The 19,618-nt window shown below is 34.1% G+C and overlaps 4 protein-coding genes across 8 annotated transcripts; 1 reads left to right on the top strand and 3 right to left on the bottom strand.

Moving 5' to 3' along the window:
- Nucleotides 1-348: 348 nt before the first annotated feature.
- Nucleotides 349-3,814, bottom strand: LOC109855749. The gene is made up of 4 exons (XM_020430311.1): nucleotides 3,685-3,814; nucleotides 3,009-3,556; nucleotides 1,912-2,579; nucleotides 349-1,698 (listed from the first exon to the last, which is right to left on the bottom strand). Exons 1-4 carry the CDS (start codon nucleotides 3,706-3,708, stop codon nucleotides 614-616), a joined length of 2,325 nt encoding a protein of 774 aa, XP_020285900.1. The 5' UTR covers nucleotides 3,709-3,814; the 3' UTR covers nucleotides 349-613.
- An 852-nt stretch (nucleotides 3,815-4,666) lies between these two features.
- Nucleotides 4,667-10,961, bottom strand: LOC109855744 (ionotropic receptor 25a). Of its 4 annotated transcripts, XM_020430298.1 has the most exons (17): nucleotides 10,158-10,221; nucleotides 9,880-10,078; nucleotides 9,294-9,446; nucleotides 8,983-9,186; nucleotides 8,561-8,727; nucleotides 8,264-8,455; nucleotides 7,804-7,974; nucleotides 7,458-7,655; nucleotides 7,071-7,292; nucleotides 6,867-6,966; nucleotides 6,442-6,619; nucleotides 6,128-6,311; nucleotides 5,905-6,026; nucleotides 5,687-5,834; nucleotides 5,369-5,538; nucleotides 5,148-5,269; nucleotides 4,667-5,012 (listed from the first exon to the last, which is right to left on the bottom strand). In XM_020430298.1, exons 2-17 carry the CDS (start codon nucleotides 9,962-9,964, stop codon nucleotides 4,729-4,731), a joined length of 2,700 nt encoding a protein of 899 aa, XP_020285887.1. In that variant the 5' UTR covers nucleotides 9,965-10,078; nucleotides 10,158-10,221; the 3' UTR covers nucleotides 4,667-4,728. The 4 variants fall into 4 exon arrangements, with proteins under 4 accessions (XP_020285887.1, XP_020285890.1, XP_020285886.1 ...); XM_020430301.1 differs by lacking the exons at nucleotides 9,880-10,078; nucleotides 10,158-10,221 and adding an exon at nucleotides 10,822-10,961; XM_020430297.1 differs by having other exon boundaries at nucleotides 9,880-10,178.
- A 2,147-nt stretch (nucleotides 10,962-13,108) lies between these two features.
- LOC109855770 (CCAAT/enhancer-binding protein zeta) lies at nucleotides 13,109-16,848 on the top strand. Its single transcript, XM_020430342.1, has 5 exons — nucleotides 13,109-13,265; nucleotides 13,296-14,388; nucleotides 14,528-15,164; nucleotides 15,289-15,708; nucleotides 15,870-16,848. The coding sequence occupies exons 2-5, from the start codon at nucleotides 13,324-13,326 to the stop codon at nucleotides 16,325-16,327; spliced, it is 2,580 nt and encodes an 859-aa protein (XP_020285931.1). The 5' UTR covers nucleotides 13,109-13,265; nucleotides 13,296-13,323; the 3' UTR covers nucleotides 16,328-16,848.
- A 246-nt stretch (nucleotides 16,849-17,094) lies between these two features.
- LOC109855748 (chromobox protein homolog 1-like) lies at nucleotides 17,095-18,829 on the bottom strand. 2 transcript variants are annotated; one of them, XM_020430308.1, is made up of 4 exons: nucleotides 18,677-18,829; nucleotides 17,999-18,105; nucleotides 17,666-17,912; nucleotides 17,095-17,510 (listed from the first exon to the last, which is right to left on the bottom strand). In XM_020430308.1, exons 2-4 carry the CDS (start codon nucleotides 18,092-18,094, stop codon nucleotides 17,284-17,286), a joined length of 570 nt encoding a protein of 189 aa, XP_020285897.1. In that variant the 5' UTR covers nucleotides 18,095-18,105; nucleotides 18,677-18,829; the 3' UTR covers nucleotides 17,095-17,283. The 2 variants fall into 2 exon arrangements, with proteins under 2 accessions (XP_020285897.1, XP_020285899.1); XM_020430310.1 differs by having other exon boundaries at nucleotides 17,675-17,912.
- Nucleotides 18,830-19,618: the final 789 nt, after the last annotated feature.

The following is a 19,618-nucleotide window of genomic DNA, read 5'->3' as shown; positions in this document are numbered from 1 at the left end:
TTAAAAATATATTTAAAAAAATAAGTCTTGATAAATTAATCAATTTTACTTTTAAAAACAAGAGTTTCGAGAAAATAGATACTTTTTTTTTATACTATTATACTTTACTTGATCTAAACTTTTTTAAGTGTGTTACATCTCATTTTATATTTCGAGCAACACGCCTAAAGCCTATCTCCGATGTGGTTGTTATTTCTGTATAAGTATACTTTTAATAATTTTATTATTTTTTATTAAGGCATCGTCTTGTAAGTACGTTTTGTTTTATTACTTGGATTTTGTTTTTTTAATTTAAAAGAGAGTACATTACAATATAATATATATTTTTAAGTGACAACTGTGTTAATTAATTAGAAGACAAATATTGTAAACTTGACATTTTTTGCGTTTTTTTTTAATGTGCTTTTCAAACTGTGATTACACACTTCAGATTCTGGTACGTACATTCACAGAGAAAGTTTCAAATACTAGAAACTACATAACAAAAAAAACAAAAAAAACAATAAAAACATTTGCAAAATTTCCAACTCTGTTTCAACATCATAAAGAAATATCTAGATACACGTGTATAACGATAAAAGATGGAATAAAAATATGTCGACAAACGTGTAAATTAACGCTGATTGTGGCTGGAAGCTACAATCTCATCAAATGCCGCCTCGTGTTCTGAAGTAGCGAACATATATGCCGGAAGAGTCATTCCGAGAGCCTCGTTGTACACCGCTCTTGTTTCTGACGTGTAGTCATACGGTTCAGCTTCCTTAGTTTCTTCCGCTGTTTGCGACGCCTCATCGGGATAGTCGTTGTCCGACTTTTTCATTCTGACGTAAGAATTTCCACTAGCTGACGCACTGGGCTCTACAGGATCTACAGCTTTCTCTTTCGCCGAACTTGAGAGTTCGAGGGCGCGATTACGCGTCGCGGGATCGATTTGTAATTCCTTCACCTCGTGAAATGCGAGTTGCGTCGATTGCTTGTCGGGTTCTTGTCCGGTAACGAACACGCATTCCTCCTTTTGAAAACCGTCCTTATCAACGCACTGATAGCAGGTCATTTTGTCGCGCATAATTTTCTTACATTTCGACCGGTCTTCTTTCTGAAAGTTCTGCATGAACGCCTCGATTTCCGCTTTCTTTTTCGCGGTATTGAAATATCCAACGTCCGCTCCGGCTAATTTCTTGTTCGCCGCGTCATCGTCATCAGACTTCGTTTCGTCGGCCGTTGAAGCTTCGTAAGTTTCACCCGGACCGTACTTCTCGTAAGAACGACTCTTTGAATCTTCATAACTGTTCGACGGCTGCTCGTTTTCCTCGCGCGTCGATTCTTCGTGCGTTTGCTCAGACTTATTGTCAGTTTTTCGTGGAGTACCGAATGAGCTGGACTTGGTGTAGGAGAAGAGTTTGTCGCTAGGCTGATACGAATACGAACACTGCTCGAAATCGTTGCCCGTTTTCGGATCCTTGCAGATTGTGCATGTCATCGAGTCCTTCTGCACCTTTTGGCAATGATCCGCGTTGATATTTTCGGATGACGTCGCTTCCCCCGTGTAAGATCCTTTGTCATTACTCGACGGATATTGATAAGTACTCGACTGTTCGTGACTGGGATAATCGCTGTCGTAATTGTGTGACGACTCGCGTGACGTATCGTCAGAATCAGTTGTAGATCTTCGCTGATAAGCAGGAACTTTGGATCCACCTGTAGGGTAAAAGTAATGTACAATACATTTATAATGTATACAAAACAGAACCTTATTGCGAAGAAGTAAACCGACGTCTTAAGTTTATGTTACAAATCGCGTTTACATTACAGGATAGAAGGTGTGGGTCGAGTTTAATTTTTGCACAAAAACTGTGAAATAAAAATATCGCATGCGATGCACACGCAAATCATCCAACGCTGTAAACTTACCCGAATAATTATACGTAGATTCTGAACTTTCCGGATAATTGTGATCCTTGGATTTTGCCGACGCTTGATCCGCTTTCTTCGAACTTTCCGGATACCCGAAGCTTTTCGATCTGCTGTATTTATACAGCGTATCACTGGGTTGATAGTTGTAGACGCATTTTTCGTAAGTGCCGCCGTTCTTGGGATCCTTGCACACCGTACAGGTCTTGGAATCTTTTTCCACTTGTTCGCAATCCGCTTGCGAAGGTGCCGTTTCCTGTTTGTTCGAGATTTTCTCCGAATAACCCTCGTTTGGATAAGAATAGTCGCTACTGTCGCCAGACTTCTCTGCGGTTCCGTAATTCCGATCGGATTCTTTGAAATCGGGTGATTGTTGCTCATTTTTGTTACTTTCTTGTTCTTCAGGCTTCTCCAAGGAGCTGGACTTGGTGTAGGAGTACGCCTTTTCACGCGGCTGTTTTATATACGAACACTGTTCGTACTTGCTGTTGGTCTTGGCGTCTTTGCACACCATACACACCATGGAGTCTTTTACGATTTTCTCGCATTTCTCATCTTTGTTTTGATACGCGGCTGGCACGTCGTACGTGGCGTCGGTAAAGTATTCCTCCGCGAACCGATAAGGATTCTTTACCTGTCCGTAATTCCTGTCTTCATCCGAGTTGGACCTATACGACAAAGCGGCCGAAACAAAATCTATCAGAATTAACGCGTTAAAAAAAAATGTTTTATTCTATGTATCATCGATTATATATTAGTCGTTTTATAACTATTCAAATTATCATATTTGACCTTTCCTGGACGGACTTCGAAAACAGCCTACTCGCACAGACTGGGTTCCACGCAACTTTAAAATCGAATATCTCCGCGAAAAGTCAATATTTTTTTAATTTGTTTGTTTTTGTTTTTTTTTTATTTAAAGTTTGAACGATTCTGCGTCGATAAAAACAATTGAAAAAATGTAGTCTAGTAGTTTCGAAGATATAAGCATTTAAAAAAAAAAACTAATTTTAACTAGAGACATCGTTTGAAATTTTTGAGCGAGTTTGGGAGACCCATGTCAGTCTAGAAAGAGTTAATATAATCATCTTGTATACCTTCGATATCTAAAGCCAGTAGGTGCAAAACGCTCGACCCTTCTACTGGATGCGCTCTCTTCCGGATAACTATTGTACAAACACCGTTCGTACGTCGACTTGGTTTTAGGATCTCTGCACTTGTAACAAACGGCAGTATCTTTTTGTGACTCATCCTGTTTTCCGATCGACTCTTCCCGTTTTATTTGTTGGCAGTGTGCAATTCCCGAATTCGGAAGTAACTCTTTGTATTTGATAGAATCTTTACTTGCAAATGTGTAAAATGGAAGTATCAGTTTTTTCGAATTTTTCTGTTCGGTCGCTTCCTTCTTGATGTTACTGGCTGGTAAACGAGGTTTCGATAAACTTTCGAGCTGTTCTTGTACTTCCGTAGCTCGAGCTTCGCTTGACTCGCGAGGATCGTAATAACAAGGCCGCATTACGGAAGAAGCGCTCTCGTAAATGTCATATTGATTATTCCAAGGAACTTGATTCGAAACTCTCAAGCGCTCGTACTTGTAATTTGCACTTACATGGGAAACAATTATCGCTGATAAGACTAGATACACCTGCAAATGGAAAATTTATATACAAAAATATTGTAAATATACATATATAACATATATATAAACGCACATTCACAATTAATATTATTAGTATTATTGTAGTAACTGTAACATCTCTCTCTCTCTCTTACTTTACTGATCTTGCAGCAAGCCATTTTCGGGGATCATCAATCGATAACTTTCTATGAGATTGATGCAAATGTATACTTTTGATTTCGATTGAAATTGCTCATACTTTACATTACTTTCAAACCGAGTAATCGCGCCTTCGTGTAAAATGGCTTTATATTGACTTGGCAAACGATAGATATTTCTTCCCACTCTCTCGCACAAATCTCTATTCCTTCGACAGAAAAATATAAAAGCTCCACCAACCGTAACGCGCGCTCCGATCGAAATCAAACAATCGGAACAATCGATCGATTACCTAAACTATTTTTGCCTTTCTTTACGTAATCCTCGGTTTGCTCGTGCGCCAGTTGCAATTTGATGAAAACCAGTGAAAATAAGACCATAGCACAATATTAAAACGAGGAAAAGGAAAGAGAAAGAGAAAATATATTAAATATATATGTATGCATATAAAAGGCGGGGGCATATATTATATAGCATTCATATAGAATTATATATAACTTATATATATGATCACGTGTACAGATCTTTTTTCTCGGATAGATAAAAACTATCAAAGATAAGATAAAATTATGTGAGAGATAATATAAAATAAATATCGTTTAGTTCTGTTTGTTTACGACTTGAGAAGCAAAACTATACAATGTGAAAGTATTCAAGGTTCATTAACCGCATGTCATTGTATTTTTGCTTTAGAGTGCAATAATAGTTTGTCGAAACAAATTACACGTTTATGTGAAAGTTACTACTATCTTTTTTTTTTTTTATAACGAACGTATATATAAACGCCTAAGAGGGAAGTAGATATTATATGGTTCTTAGAGATGTGTATACGTTTTTTTAGTGTATATATTTATATAAATATTAATATTTTTGTGATATTAACCGTTTTTCAATAAGTATATGAATTCGCCTGCAATACTATTTATTAACTTTTATGATACATATATATATATATATGTATATATGAAAGTCTCGGGTGTAAAACATATTGATAATAAATACACATATATTGACATATATTGATGTAAATAAAGTGTAGCTTATTCTTTAAAAGTAAAATGTCGTGGATAAACAGAAATGTGGGAAACACGAGGAATTTTATTGAGTTGTTTGTTGAAAATCGCATCAGTAGGTGCAGGTTTCATTTGAAGCTTCGATGCAATTTTCTGCATGATAATGTTATCGTTTTCGTTATTTTTCACTGTTTTTTTGTCATTCTGTTTTTCTTTCTGAGACACGTTGCGCTTACGATAATAAAGAACCTCGCCGGCTAAAGTAAGCATTGCTAAAGCAAGTCCAAACAAAGTTGCAATAAACACGCCACCTGCGGAAAGAATTAAATGTGAGAGAAATACAGGGATTAACTGTATGTACATCGATAGTTTTCGAACACCTCTGTATACACCTTCGTGTATCATAAAATATTTATATAAGAGAAATATAAATATAGAAAACTAACCCAAACTTTCTAACGTGATTCCCTCGTTGTCGTCCGAATTCGGACACTGAGCTTTTAACGACTGATTCCAGTATTTAGCCGCCAATGTCTCAAAGTATCTATCCTTCTGCAAATCGAGAATCCTACAAATATAAATGTTAATTGTAATAAATACTTATTGTGTTATACATTTCTCTTTGTGATTTAGCGATCAAATTCGATGAGAAAAATTAAGATCAGACTTTCTGCTTATTTCTTCTTGTAAATGACTGCCTTGCTGAACGGCAATAGCATATGGTTGCTCGGCGAATACCTCGCCTACTTCTGTCAAGTTGCAATTCTTCGTAACTTCGTATTTGATTTCCGCCGAGTCGTGAATAAATGCAAATTCGGCGGTTTCACTCTTTATCACCTAAAACGTATCAATGTAAACTTTTTTTTATTAGATGAACATATTAAATATTTTCTTTGATGAACATATTCAATATTTTTTTTGCAATTTATATTAAAAAAGACACTAATAGAAAGAAACTTCTATTTATGTTTTTTTTTTTTATTACCTTCTTGAAACCTTCTTCGGTAGTTTTTACAGGACCGACTTGAGTAATGGCTTGCAAAATGTGACCGTATTGTTCTTTTATCGGATAATCCCAAACACGATATTCCACTTGATCGCTGGTACTGTTTAGTGTAATTTCTTTCCATACTCTGCGCAAACAAATAATTATGACTTTTATTCCTGATTTAAAATAAAAATATTATGAATATTTTTACATACGTGTACAATTTATCTTCGGCGTTTTTCATATTTATAAAATATTGATGAGTACTAGAATTAGCCCGAACAGTGTAATTTATACGTGACTGTCTTGCTAGTTGCTCCAACGATTGGACAGGTGACTGTGTAACAAAAGACGTGCAATGCCAATGTTATAAATAACAAAGTTACATATTTCACAAATATACATACACACACGAGAAAGAAATAAAAGTATTTGCACCTGCATTCTCTCCACAGTTAAAAAAGCAGCTAAATTTGCAGTAAACGTTGCGAGCATCAGCACAACGAATAGCCAATAGGCTGCAACTAGAGTCCTACTTGACAATGCTTTCGGGGCTTCGCCGCCGCCTTGCGGAGTGAAAGATGTCAATGCGAACCAAAAGCTTTCTTTTAACGTAAATTCTCTGAAAAGTAATAGTTTTCTTTTAATTATATGCAGAGTAAACAACAGAAATTAAAACGAAGTGCGAAGTTAAAAACAAATTTTTGTTTTGTATGTTTTTTGTAGCATTCTAGTGTATTCTCAACACTTACCGACATGGATAAGGATAGAGTCGTTTGTTGTTTCTTGCGCTATATGGCGAATATTTATCCAGTATCCAAATCATGATACCGGTCAAAGTCAAAGCTCCTACGATGCTAAGCCAGACTTCGAGTCTTAGCACTGTCATAAACTTGAACAGAGATGTTTTACGAACTGGCTTCCTCATTACTTGAAAAGAGAAAACTAATGTCAATCATTTGATCAATATTTGGCTACTCGAATTGGATTCGTACGTATACGAAAGCTAAACTAGAACAGAACAAGAAGCCGCAGAGGATAAGAAGTATGTATAAAAATAAAAAAATATAATAAAATACTATTTTTTAAATAAAAAGCCCTTTTATAAAAGCACAATGCATATATATGTGGAACGTCTTGTGCAATATGTTAAAAACAATCTTAGATTATTGCATACCGATGAGAATGCCAGATTGTTCAAAATACGGTGCAACAAAATCAATGACCTCCTCCCGTTCTGACGTCATCGTTAATGCCGCCACAGCAATGTCAGTTTCCTATGCAAGCGATGACAATAAACAAAAAGGAAACATTACACGCGCGATGTTGGTAAATATCTGCTATTATGAAACAATTGTTCTTCCCAAATTTAGAAACTTACTCCTTTAGCTAGATCGCCTATTAAACCGCTCCATTCGCCATTCGGCAGTTTTTTGCCAAATTCCTCATCTTCGGGAATGACAAGATCATAATCGAATTGCATTACTTCAGACAATTTCTTCACGAAATCAATGCAGTAACCTTCCCAAATTTCTTTTCCTTCCTCGTTGCGCATATCTTGACCCGTTGATGGATCCTTCTTAATAACCGACCAGGGGACTGCCTGTACCAAAAAATTGAACGGCTTTCAATTTAAGCACGTTGAATTTTAGTTTGATTAAAATATCGTGGACGAACTAATAATAACTATATTAAAAACGATATGACGTTGTTTCGTTTAATAATATGTAACAGAAAAAGGAGTTTTAGTGAAATACGCAGTTCTTACTGGTGCCGTTCCAATCCGGAAGAATCGCCTGGCCGGTTCTATTTTCTTGCCATCCGCCTCTTTAATTTTTGTTCGTCTCGTCCATGTTGCAAGCGCATCCACAAAGCCATGATTAACCGTTTGCAGCTCGATCTCCGCTTTGTAAGTGATCATCGCCTTTTCTGACCAGTATTCGAAAGTGTCGTTACTATCTAGTCTCTAGAAATGTGAAACAAAAAAATAGTAGAAAAAAAAAAACACATTTAAGTCTTGTCAGTGTAATATATATGTAAACAAGTTTGCTTTCTTTCCGTCAGAATACTGATCTCTTTTTCTTTCTGTAGAAGATAATCTTAGATATACTTACTGTCATTAAGATTTTGTTGAATGTTTCTGCCGTAATGTTTGAAACTGAAGTAATATTTACTGGTTTATCGCATTGACCAGTTTTTGGAGCTACACTTACACCCGTCCTTTGAACGTCGCTCATCAAACTTACGATCAAGCCAATTAAACGTTTGAAATAATAAGGAAATATCTAGTACAATAAAATTAATCTTTTTTTAAAGTTATTTTCTCTCTCTCTCTCTTTCTCTCTCTCTTTCTCTCTCTCTCTCTCTATTTACGGATGATATACATAAACAACATTCTTTTCAAACCAAAGAAAAACGAGAAGTATAGTTTTTTTACATCGACAATGTTATACATTAATTAATAGAATCTTTTTAAACGATAAGTATTTACGTACATAACATTTACAAAAAAAAAAAAAAAAACAGAACTCCGCAGACCGATTCCAAAACGAAGTTCGCTTTCATCGTACTGACCTTAAAATTTGTGGGACAATTACAGGACGCTTCGCCCATTAATCGACAACAAATGTCAGCTCGCATAGTAAGGATGGTAAATGAAACATTCAACTGAAGATCACCGCTCATGTACCGAAAGTCGCGATGATTATTATCAGTAAATACTAAATTCCAAATACCCTCTCTTCTAACCAGTCCTCCTCCGATAGCCTGAACACATTTAATATTTAAATTTTTTATTATTATTTTTATCCTTTTCACATTTTCTTTGTCAATTAAAAAAAAAGAGATTCAAGATGATATCACACCGCTTACCGTTTTAAATAATTCTTCCATTTTCGGTGTACTGGCATAAATGGCATAATAAGATGGCGATGGTCGCATGGTTCTTATTTTCGATACGGATCTTTCTGTCAACTCGTCGATAACCACCAATCTGATTATCGAATTTCCAATGAGATAATACAGACTCTGATTTAACTCTAACAAAAATTCATGATTACGATATTAAATATAAAAGATAAAATTTTTCTTACGCGTGACGACGTCACATCATTTGTTGTGCAATAAAAAAAAAAGAACTACACATATAACTGATTGTTATCGCGCGAGATGAAATAAAAGTATCAGATCGTGTGTGCGTATATACGCGCGATATCGCAAAACAATGTCCGTAAAAAAACCACGTTGTAATCCGTTCGTGCGTTTAGTTAATCAAAAAGTTTCTCTATGCGCACCTCTTTCATCCTCAAAGATTAAACCAACGTCCGTTGCGTTTTTCATCATTAATAGATCATCGATCGCTTGAACGTACGGATTTATGCTACAATCGCTACGTTTGTATATTATTCCTCTTTCGTCGGCGATAGTCCGCAATTTGTCCCAACCGGTCCATGTCATGTCCAATATGATGCTTATTCCTTTATACAAAACGGCGCATACTACACCGAAAGTCATCGGAAAAAAGAAAAAGAAAACATAATAACGAAATACTAATAACGTAGAGATAAAAAAGAAAAAATAAAAATACTTTTACGTAAAAATGTACCTTTTTCGAAACTCGAATCAACGTCCTCGCGATCCACTGTAACGGTGGAGACGTAAACGGTAAACATGTCGTTTGCAAAATTTCGTTCCGCCTGCGGGACTGCGTCGTTTAATATGCCCAAGATAGACGAGTCGGCTTCCTCAATCACAACCACTTGAGACAAACGAAGATTTATAAAATTATGCCGCAGGCTATCGCACTCTCTATCGTTATGTGTTATTAATAACATTCACAGTAAAAAAAAAACCTTATTATTACTATTTAAATTATCGAGTTTTTTTTAAGAGAACGACTTTTACAATTATCTCACTTGCGCACCCAACATCGACGTAATTCAAGCACGTCCCCAACTGTGTGTTTCAACTAAAGAATTATTACAATATGTGTGTATTTTATTTAAAATATTGTCGAAAATCCAGATCATCTCGTTGTAAGTAAATGTTTCGACACATTATATACACAATATATTTGTTGACGTAATTAACGTAACTTGTGTCACCAATATTTTTAAAAACGTAAACCGAATTTTATTTATCCCTTGGAGCTGTAACTTTTTTTTTTTTCACAAAAGAAACTTCTTACTCACGCAAATTCATCCGAGTTTGACAGAGCACAAATGGTAGAAAAAGTGTGAGAACAAATTTAGATGATATTTTCAATCCTGTTGGCATGACGAGATCTAACGAATGAACAGGATACTTCGGATGGTCCCGTTTCGGCAGGTGTTGAAGCGATATGGAATACGAATGGTATGTGGGTGCAATGAAGTAACACGATGGTCACGCCTGCGCCGATGCCGGAAAGACACAAACGACTTGCTTATAAATATTATATATCAGTACAACCCTATCGAATCGTGAATACCTTTTTCCTGCCCGACGTGACTATCGGCCATCAGGCCATCGATTTATCATGTTGTTCGCGAAGTCCCTTTTATACACACACACACACACGCATACACACAACACGCATATGTATAAAGTCAGTTCTAAGCTAAAACCATCATTATGCCGAAGAATGAAATCGACAGAGGTTTTATTAGTAACTGCTGTATGTTGTATTGTCACACACACACACAAATATACGCATACATAGATATATATATATAACATACGCGTAAATCGTTACACCACTCGGTTATTACTCTTCAACTTTCATATATTGCGTACAAGGAATGACATTTTCGATTGTTTTTCTACTGCTTAATATTTTTGCGCTTTTTTCCAGTATGAAATTTTTATTAACATAGCACAAAAGCTAAATTACATAAGTCGAAAGTGAGATCGACCAATCAAACTCTTTTAAATATCAAAAAATTCTAAACTATGGAACTCTTGTTTATTATACTTGTTAATATATAATCGATATTTGTGTCAAGACAGTTAAAAAAGAGTGGAATAAAGATATATCAAATATATTGACACCTCGCGTGCGTTGCTAATGCCATGATGGAGCAATTTGTATGCTACAGTGTGTGTATTGTAAATCCAAATAGATTCTAATCATTTTTACCCGAGTTCGCACATACCTTGTTTGAGTAAAATCTCGTAACATTCTCGCTATAGCATATTGTTAAGAGCGTATTGACATTCTATAAAGTAACGCGTCTAAAACCTCTTCTTTAGAAACTATAGTAAACAAAAACTGTCATTCATTATTGTGAATAAAACTTATGGCACATCTATTTATTTATGGTTTTGCGAGAAAAACGCAGTTACGAGCGTTTTAATATGCATATAATCTATAAAATTTTCGAAACAGTCCGACAAAAAACCCGCGAGTTTCCGGCTGCCGCTCAAAGCTTAATTTATCTCGAACAAAAAAAAAAAAACAAATAAAAAAGATTTTTAACCCTCCGTCTGCATAATGAGAATTTCAGTTTCCAGATAAAATTTCTTCTTCGAATTTTTATTTTTCTTGCAAAAGGGTTTTGATATTTTGCTTAAATGTCGCCTCTACATTAAAGTAGAGATCTTATGAAGTATCTCGGAATTTTTTAAGATTTTTTTAAAGCAACAGCAAGGAAATAGATCTGGGTCTCTCAGACCCGCTTATGCAGACGGCGTTGTAAAAACCATTGCAGACGGAGAGTTAATTAACATACTCGTATAACTGCGATACAAAAATCGATTTTTTTTCGACCTTTAAAATACTCTCTCTTTAAAGCACAAACGCACAAATACGCGTATAATATACTTGTTTTGCTTGTATTAACTACTTCAAATCCTTAAAAGCGCTTAATAAGTAATAAAAGTGACGATATTGAGCTTCGGAGTAACATACCATCGCGACACAATAATCGATACGCATATTATTGATTCACTGTATAACACATATAATGGTGCTACATTACGTTGTTACAACACATAATCGTAAATTGCTCGCGTTGAAAACCCAAAGCTAATCGATATATTATAGTGGTAGGCTTTACGCGCGTAATATGGTCTCTCTCGCACTGATATCCCGTAAACTAAGCTCACGCGAAAGGTTTCCTATTTTTGTATAAAAGTTCCTTGTAGCACCAGTTATGCATATACATATATTGTATATATGTGTATATATGTGTGTGTATATATATATATATATATATATATATATATATACACATACACAATATATATATTACTATATTACTTATACTATATTACGTTTTTAAAATGATACGTTTTAAGTTCGAGCGAATTACAACATTTGGTTTTTTTTTTCACACATATATATATATATTTTTTACATATATTATATATATATATATATATATATATATATGTGTGTGTGTGTAAAAAAACCAAGTGTTGTAATTCGCTCGAACTTAAAACATATCGTTTTAAAAACGTAAACTTGACGATCCGTGTCAAGAAAACTTTTTGCTATTTGTCTAATCCATGTCTCCGTGCAGTTTGTGTCTCATTTGCTCAACTTTCTCCTAGATTGATTCCACGCTTATAGTTTCCACGCCTGAGAAAACAGCAATCGGTGCGATGCGCATGAGAGATATCAAATAATGTAGTTAAATCAAAATCTTTGCGTAAACAGATTACAAAATATATACATAGATTTAAATATTTACCGATAATAAATAAAATGTCCCGACATTTATTTTGGAACGCATAAGATATATTTTTGATACTTTCTGTTTGAATTTTGATTGCATTGTATTTTTCATCATTTATAAGAGTTCAAAACTTGAGAAGAACACCTATCTCTCTTTTGTTGCAGAGATGTTGGATTCGCCAAACGAGCCGCTCGTTTTCTCCTTTCAATATGAAGCCGGGAACACACGGAAAAAGTTCGACAGCAAAGACTTTAAGCGATAAACCATTTGGCCAATCACAGACGAGCAATGTATAGAACGTATGTGATGTATTTGAGAAGTTCTCTCCAATGATTGGTCAAGCATTAAGCAAATCAACCAATCATAGGGCAGGATTTTCTCAAGTGCAAAAGAATGCCAGTTTGTGATTGATTAGTTTCTTTAGGTCTTAGTTCTTAAGATTTTTTGTGTGTATCTGGTCTAAATGTTTTAACACGTTCTGCTGCAGAAGCCATTATCGTTCATGGACATCAATGGGTGCGTTCAGACAACTCAACAGTTGCACAACGGTTGAGAGATAATCACTTCTGATTGGATCATACTTTTGGAACCGCAGCAGATTTTGAAGAATAGTTCTATCATAAGTGATGATCTCTCAAACGTTGAGTTGTCTGAACGTACCCAATGGGAGCTTTCCAGCTACGTACACAAACGACACTGTGTCCATTAGTGTGAGAAAGAGCACATCAGTGTATCTCACTCACACTAGTGGACACTGTGTGCACAGTGCGCCTGTGTACGTAGCTGAAAAGCTCCCATGGTGTGTGTTGAATGGCGTATGGACTACTCTTCCTTTACGATCCGAGAGCCACACAAGTGCACCAAACCAGCTGTACCGCGTGTGTACGTAAAGGTTAAAATCGAAAATAAACCATCATTAAATATAAGTACCAAAATAATACCATCATTAAATATAAGTATCAAAAATTTTAAAGAAATATGGATGTAAATCAACAGAAAGAAACAAAAGAAAAAGAAAATTTGTCTGATACATTTAATATATTTCATTTGAAAAGTGAAGGAAAGAAATATTTAGACGCAGAAACTGCAGCCTATCAGTTAAAACAACACAAATCACGAGATTCAGAAACAAAATGGTTAAAGACGGCATTACAGCAGGGTACTACTTCAGACAAAATAGCAGCTAGTGTAGTATTGGTGCAGGATAATCCAAAATGTAATCTTGGTCGATTGGCATCTTTGATATCTCAAGTACGAGGAGCCAAGCACAATCAGTACAGAATGTTAATCACATCTCTTAAAGAACTCTTTTTGAATAATTTGTTAGATCCCAAGCGTAAACTGTTAAAATTTGAAGAACAGGAGTTTGCTAAACTTTCAACAGAAAGTGCATCAGATTCTACTTCAAAGAGTAAAGCTGAAAGAAATCAGTTGTTAGTACAATGGTACTTTGAGGATCAACTTCGTGAACAATATGAACGTTTTATTTTGAATCTATCTGCAGTAGCCTCTGATACGGTAGAAACAAACCGAGAAATAGCTATATCTGCAATGACTGATTTATTAATCGGTAATGCTGAGCAAGAGCGCAAGCTTTTGGAATTAATTGTAAATAAAATTGGTGATCCTAGCCATAAGGTGGGATCTAAAGCTGTGTTTTGTATCACTAAGTTATTACATGAGCATCCAAATATGAAATTTGTAGTTCTACGAGAAATTGAAAAACTGCTCTTCAGAAAGAATGTATCTGAACGTACCAAGTATTATGCTATATGTTTATTGATACAGTTTGTCTTAGATAAAGATGATGAAAAAATAGCTGATACACTATTACAAATATATTTTGCAATTTTTAAAGCTTGTTTAAAAAAAGGAGAACCCGACAGTAGGATGATGGCAGCAATTTTGATGGGTGTTAATAGAGCCTATCCATTTGCTAAAGCAGATTCAGAAATTCTACTTGAACACATTGATTCTGTTTATAAAGTAGTACATCTGGGGACATTTAATGTTTCTCTTAATGCACTTTGTCTGCTACATCAAGTAAGTATTATAAAACCTTATTTAATATATATTTCTTTCTCTTTGTTTTATATGTGTAAATATATATAAACATTTATGTAACATTATATAAACATATATTTAATTTCACTATTAAAAAGTGTGCTTTCTATATTTCTAGGTCACTATGAGAGATGAGTCTCAGGGAAACAGATTTTATTCAGCCTTCTATAGAAAATTACTTGATCCACAAATAGGAGTAGCAACTAAACGTGCGACATTTCTTAATTTGTTATACAGAGTTCTTGCAAAAGATCAAAGTATATTACGCTTATATGCTTTTATTAAGAGAATTCTGCAAGTTGCATTCTACTTTCCTGCAAACATGACATGTGCCACATTATATGTGATTTCTAAAATACTTCATAAACATAAAAATTTGACACATATGTTACTCACTTCAAATATTAAAGTTGATGTTGATAAAGAAGATGTTTGCGAAATAAAAGTCGAAGACGACAGTGACGAAATAAATAACAGATTAGCAGATGCGGAAGATGTATATGTATTAGAAAGAACCGAACCTCAACTGAAAGATAACATTATATTATCAAATGTCACAATTGACACAGAAATAAAATCTGATGTGAAGAAACAAACTGATTCAGAAATTAAAATAGAGAATATAAAAACATACGATCCTTTTTGTCGTAATCCTCTCTATGCAGGCGCAGCCAATGGAATTTGTATAGAGTTGAGAGTGCTAGCCAATCATTTTCATCCAAGTGTTGCTTTATTCGCAAATCTAATCATTCAAGGTAATAAAGAAATTTTGAAGTTTAATGTAAAGTTGTAACATATACGATATATCTGTTCTTCTATGTATATATAATATATTATTTTTTTAATCAATAATTATTAAATTTTATTTACAATTATTAGGAAAACCAATTGGCTATACAGGTGATCCGTTGGAGGATCTGACATTGATACGATTTTTGGATCGGTATGTTTTTAAAAATCCAAAGAAATTGGAAGACAAGAAGGTGCAGAAGAGAAATGAACCGTTAGCACAACGTGCTGGATATACGCCAAGAGGTATACGTTCACTTCCCGTCGATAGTGCTGCTTATCTCAACGAACTTGAGGAGAGAATACCAGTAGATGAGGTATTCCTTCATCGATATTTCAAACAGAAAAGCCAAATAAAAAAACACATCAAGAAAGATGATGATGATAGTGATGATGATGCGGATAGCGTTAACAGCGAGGAATTCAACGACATGCTCGATCATATGAGCGGCAACAAAGACTTTGACGATGTAGACATTGCGGCGGATATTGTACCTCAAAGAAAGACAAGTATTGTATTTTTTTTTAATTTATACAAACCTGTTTTGTTGATTCGTATATAAATGAAAAACGTTCTTTTCACACTTCAGAATTCCTTTTCTTAAATTTAATATTTTATATAGCTATAGAACTATAAAAACAACACTAATAGTTACAATTTTGATTTTCAGAAGCTAAAATGGCTGAAGATTTTGATGACGATGATGAGGATGATAACAGCGATGACGAAGATGATACTGAAAATGATGATGAAGATGATAATGGATCGAAAGATTTCATTGAAGATACTAGTGCAAGTGACAACGATTTGCAAGATTTTTCTGACGATGAATTAGTTCCAATTTTAAGTAAAAAGATCAAAAGTTCAAAAACCAAAGAAAGGAAAACTGGAAAAGGAATTGATAATAATATATTTGTGTCGGCAGAAAAGTTTGCCACAATGCTAGAAGAGCAAAACAAATCAAAAAGAAAATATGGTAGTAGCAACATTTTCAGTGACAGAGATGGCGCCAGTGAAAAACAAATAGATTGGGAAATGAAAAGACTTCAAAAAGTTAAAAGATCTTTTGGTAACAGAAAACGAAAGCTTGTCCAAGCTAAAAAAGACGTTAAAAGATTCAAACGATAAACATATTTTGTAGATATAATTTTATACAATATATTTGTAATAGTGTAATGTAGACGAAAAAGATGGGAAAAACTTAAAAATGAGTAAAGATACACAGCATATATTGCAGTTAAATGTTATTTAATATAATAATTCTAATACAGAAGTTTTCATAAAATACAAAATTCTCACATCGCGCAAGATTTAAACTTTAAGTGAAGTATATTTTTAATACAGAAACAGAAAAAACTATATGCAATTGTGTTGATAGTCTAAAACTATTCCGAGTTTCTTTTTTTTTTAGAAGTTTATATTGCCAATATTTGTTGTATTTTTTTAACTTTGGCTTGGCAATTATAGAATTTAGCTTTTGTATTTTAATTTTGAATGAAATTATTCAAGATGTACATAGTAATTAATATACACAATCTTTTTGCTAAATGAGAATATAATGAAAATAGCAAAAATTATGTACAGGTAGTGAGATATATATTTAATATATAATTATTTTTCTTTTTAATTTTCTACACGTAGTAGAGAATTTTATATACATAAATTACTTTAAAAATATAAAGTTTATATATATATATACATATATATATATAAACATTAATTATTCATTGCTAATTTATAAAAATTGTTACTTAAACAATTGATGTATATATACGTGAAATTCCCTACTACATATAGAAGATAAAAATCACACAAAGAGAAAAAACTAAAACAAGATAAAAAAAAAAGGAAACGGATTGTTACACAAAAACGGGCAAAAGAATTAACCAGCTTGATCTTTTGATATTTGAGATTTTACTAGTTTGTTTATATAACCTTTTTCAATTTGTAAAAAACACTGTGAATACGATTTGTAAAGTGAAATAACTGTAGGTAAGTGTAAATTGGAGAGTTTATATCTGTTTTTGTCACTAAATGCGACACATCTTAAAACGCGCGATATATTTATATCAGAAAGGTGAACGCTACTCCGGGTCAGCTTTTGTAGAATTCTCTTCATCATGAGCAGGGCTATGCCACGTCAATCGTTCTTCATAAAACTTAATAACGATTTGTGGACATTTCTCATTAGCAAGACGAGCAGGTACCAAATCAGCATCATCTGTTCCCTTCCACTTCATTAAAAACATTAACTCGCCACTGGAATCAGTAGCACCAATAATACGTTCGGGATCTAAATTTCTATCAAATCCTGTAAATAAAATATACATACATTAAAATATATTTGCAAGTAACTTTATAATATACTTATCTTATTTCAACTTTTGAAGTAAAAAGAAAGGAATTAAAAAGTCTGCATATCAAGAGAATCAAATTAAAAATATTTAAAAAATTTTCGATGCTTCCCTCCTTTACCTTCCGCCTTCTTTTCCTCTGATACAGCCTTTTTCTTATTTGGTGTAGGTGTGGGTGTGCTTGTGCTTTTTCGTTTTTTTTGTTCTTTTTCTTCATGACGTTTTGCAGCAGCTGCAGCTTCTTTCTTTTTTCGTTGCTCTTCAAATTGAGCAATCAAATCTGGACAATCAAGATTTTCTTCTGGTTCCCAAGTATTTTCATCATTTGAATATCCCTTCCATTTTAAGAAATATTCCACCTTTAAATAAAAATTACATCTATTTAGAATAAAAAATCTTGATAAAGTAAAATTATGCAAACAAATATGAATGTATATATATATACCTTTCCCTTTACAACTCTTCTATCTAAAACTTTTTCTACACTGAATTCTTCTTCAGTTTCATTATCCGTTGGGGGTGAGTCTTTAACTTTGCTCATTGTGGCTTATACTGCAAACAAATACAATAACTCTGACTGGCACATGGACCAACCACTAGTGAGAGAAAATGTGTATAGTACATTCCAAACCAAAAGACTGATTGCTGATCTCCGTATCATGAGATACAACTTTTTTCAGATAATCATATATAATCACAAGCATAATTGACATCCGATAACTCAAAATAGTTCAGATACAAAGTATAAATAAAAAAGATTATTGTTAACCTTATACATGCATGTGTAGAAATATAAATACACAACACACAAACTTGCGGGAAAAGGGGCAACTTCGGAGAAGCTTGTGGGATGTGTTGAAGTTCAATATCCGCAATTTGCAAGTCTCGTAAAGTGAATTTGTCCGGGCAAACAATACAAATCGACGCGTCTCGTGACATAAGACAAGTATTTCACAAACGCGTTAATTTCTACGAGATTGACCGCCGACTTTTCTTAACAAATTGGTTCAAAATGGCGTCAACGAAGCGGTAGTAACGAAGCGTTTATACATGATGCTTGTCGTGATTGACATCGTTCTCATGCTGCGCTCGAAAAACGTTTTACTCTAATTTTAAAACTTACCTGGAGTGTGTTAACACCGCGTCCAAAGAGTAATATATATATTTCCTCACGAATTCTGCAAACCTCCGATTCCGAAAAAGAAGCTTCCACGTTACAAACGATGATGCTTGCGCGCTCGTTTCGACGCGGTCTTGCACGTTACCGCGAAAAATGCAAGTCGCTTACCTTACCGGAGCAAAATCTCTAGACCAGCGCCAAGATCAAAGACTGCCGCTCACAGAACGAAAGTCTAGGGAATAACGTGTGAGTCACGCGGCAGCCAATCAACGTCTAGTATTTTTGGAAGAGTACGTGCATCTATTAAAAATATGAATTCAAATATTAACGACAACTCAAAAAACAACATCGGACACATTTAACAGAATGCAACTGTTTAAAGTTTCTTTGTTATACTTTTTTTATTTGATGGGACTATTCTAGAGCTATCATTATAAATCAAAAAAAATCTTATTAAATAAACAGAGTAAAAAACGGTTCCGCTGTGTCAAATCACGGCCGTTAACAATTTTTTTTTTAATTTAAAAAAAAAAAAAAATACTGACAAAATATTTACATTTTCTTTAATAAACGACACATATTATGTGCAAGAACTGCGTTGGCTCTATTGCTAAGTTTTTATTCATATATTGTGAATTAGATTTACAAAGTTGTAAATATAGCTCAGTAAATAAATAAATAGATAAGATAAACCCCAGATGAGCCAAAAGTCCAGGATGGTGATGGAATAAAACAATGATTTATATGTAGTATATTGGATGTTTCGATCAGTGTATTTGTGATCATTCTCAGCAACTAAATTGACGAATTCAAATCTGTAGCCGTCAAAGTGAGTCAGCAAACGGCAGCGAGAGTAAACATATCGATGACAGTGACATACGAACTAAAGTAAGATGTCGATGCCTCGAAAGTTCTTAATTTCAGGATTAAAAACTGGAAAAACTG

Source organism: Pseudomyrmex gracilis, unplaced genomic scaffold (assembly GCF_002006095.1).
Source record: "Pseudomyrmex gracilis isolate BER0280 unplaced genomic scaffold, ASM200609v1 scaffold_98, whole genome shotgun sequence".
Lineage (NCBI taxonomy): Eukaryota > Metazoa > Arthropoda > Insecta > Hymenoptera > Formicidae > Pseudomyrmex > Pseudomyrmex gracilis.
Note: the sequence above shows the minus strand (reverse complement) of the source record. Positions and strands in the feature narration are given on the sequence as shown.

What these genes read in the sequence shown, in the direction of transcription:
- LOC109855770 (XM_020430342.1), top strand. Translation starts at nt 13,324, where the DNA reads ATGGATGTAAATCAACAGAAAGAAACAAAAGAAAAAGAAAATTTGTCT. An exon ending in CGCAAATCTAATCATTCAAG is followed by an intron (nt 15,165 to 15,288) that starts GTAATAAAGAAA and finishes TACAATTATTAG; the next exon opens with GAAAACCAATTGGCTATACA. An exon ending in TGTACCTCAAAGAAAGACAA is followed by an intron (nt 15,709 to 15,869) that starts GTATTGTATTTT and finishes TTTGATTTTCAG; the next exon opens with AAGCTAAAATGGCTGAAGAT.
- LOC109855748 (XM_020430308.1), bottom strand. Translation starts at nt 18,094, where the DNA reads ATGAGCAAAGTTAAAGACTCACCCCCAACGGATAATGAAACTGAAGAA. An exon ending in GAAGAGTTGTAAAGGGAAAG is followed by an intron (nt 17,913 to 17,998) that starts GTATATATATAT and finishes TTTTATTTAAAG; the next exon opens with GTGGAATATTTCTTAAAATG. An exon ending in GAAGGCGGAAGGTAAAGGAG is followed by an intron (nt 17,511 to 17,665) that starts GGAAGCATCGAA and finishes TTTTATTTACAG; the next exon opens with GATTTGATAGAAATTTAGAT.
- LOC109855744 (XM_020430298.1), bottom strand. Translation starts at nt 9,964, where the DNA reads ATGCCAACAGGATTGAAAATATCATCTAAATTTGTTCTCACACTTTTT. An exon ending in TGATTCGAGTTTCGAAAAAG is followed by an intron (nt 9,187 to 9,293) that starts GTACATTTTTAC and finishes CTTTCGGTGTAG; the next exon opens with TATGCGCCGTTTTGTATAAA. An exon ending in CCGAAGAAGGTTTCAAGAAG is followed by an intron (nt 5,539 to 5,686) that starts GTAATAAAAAAA and finishes GATACGTTTTAG; the next exon opens with GTGATAAAGAGTGAAACCGC.
- LOC109855749 (XM_020430311.1), bottom strand. Translation starts at nt 3,708, where the DNA reads ATGGCTTGCTGCAAGATCAGTAAA. An exon ending in CTTGCTGCAAGATCAGTAAA is followed by an intron (nt 3,557 to 3,684) that starts GTAAGAGAGAGA and finishes TTCCATTTGCAG; the next exon opens with GTGTATCTAGTCTTATCAGC. An exon ending in ATCTACGTATAATTATTCGG is followed by an intron (nt 1,699 to 1,911) that starts GTAAGTTTACAG and finishes TTTACCCTACAG; the next exon opens with GTGGATCCAAAGTTCCTGCT.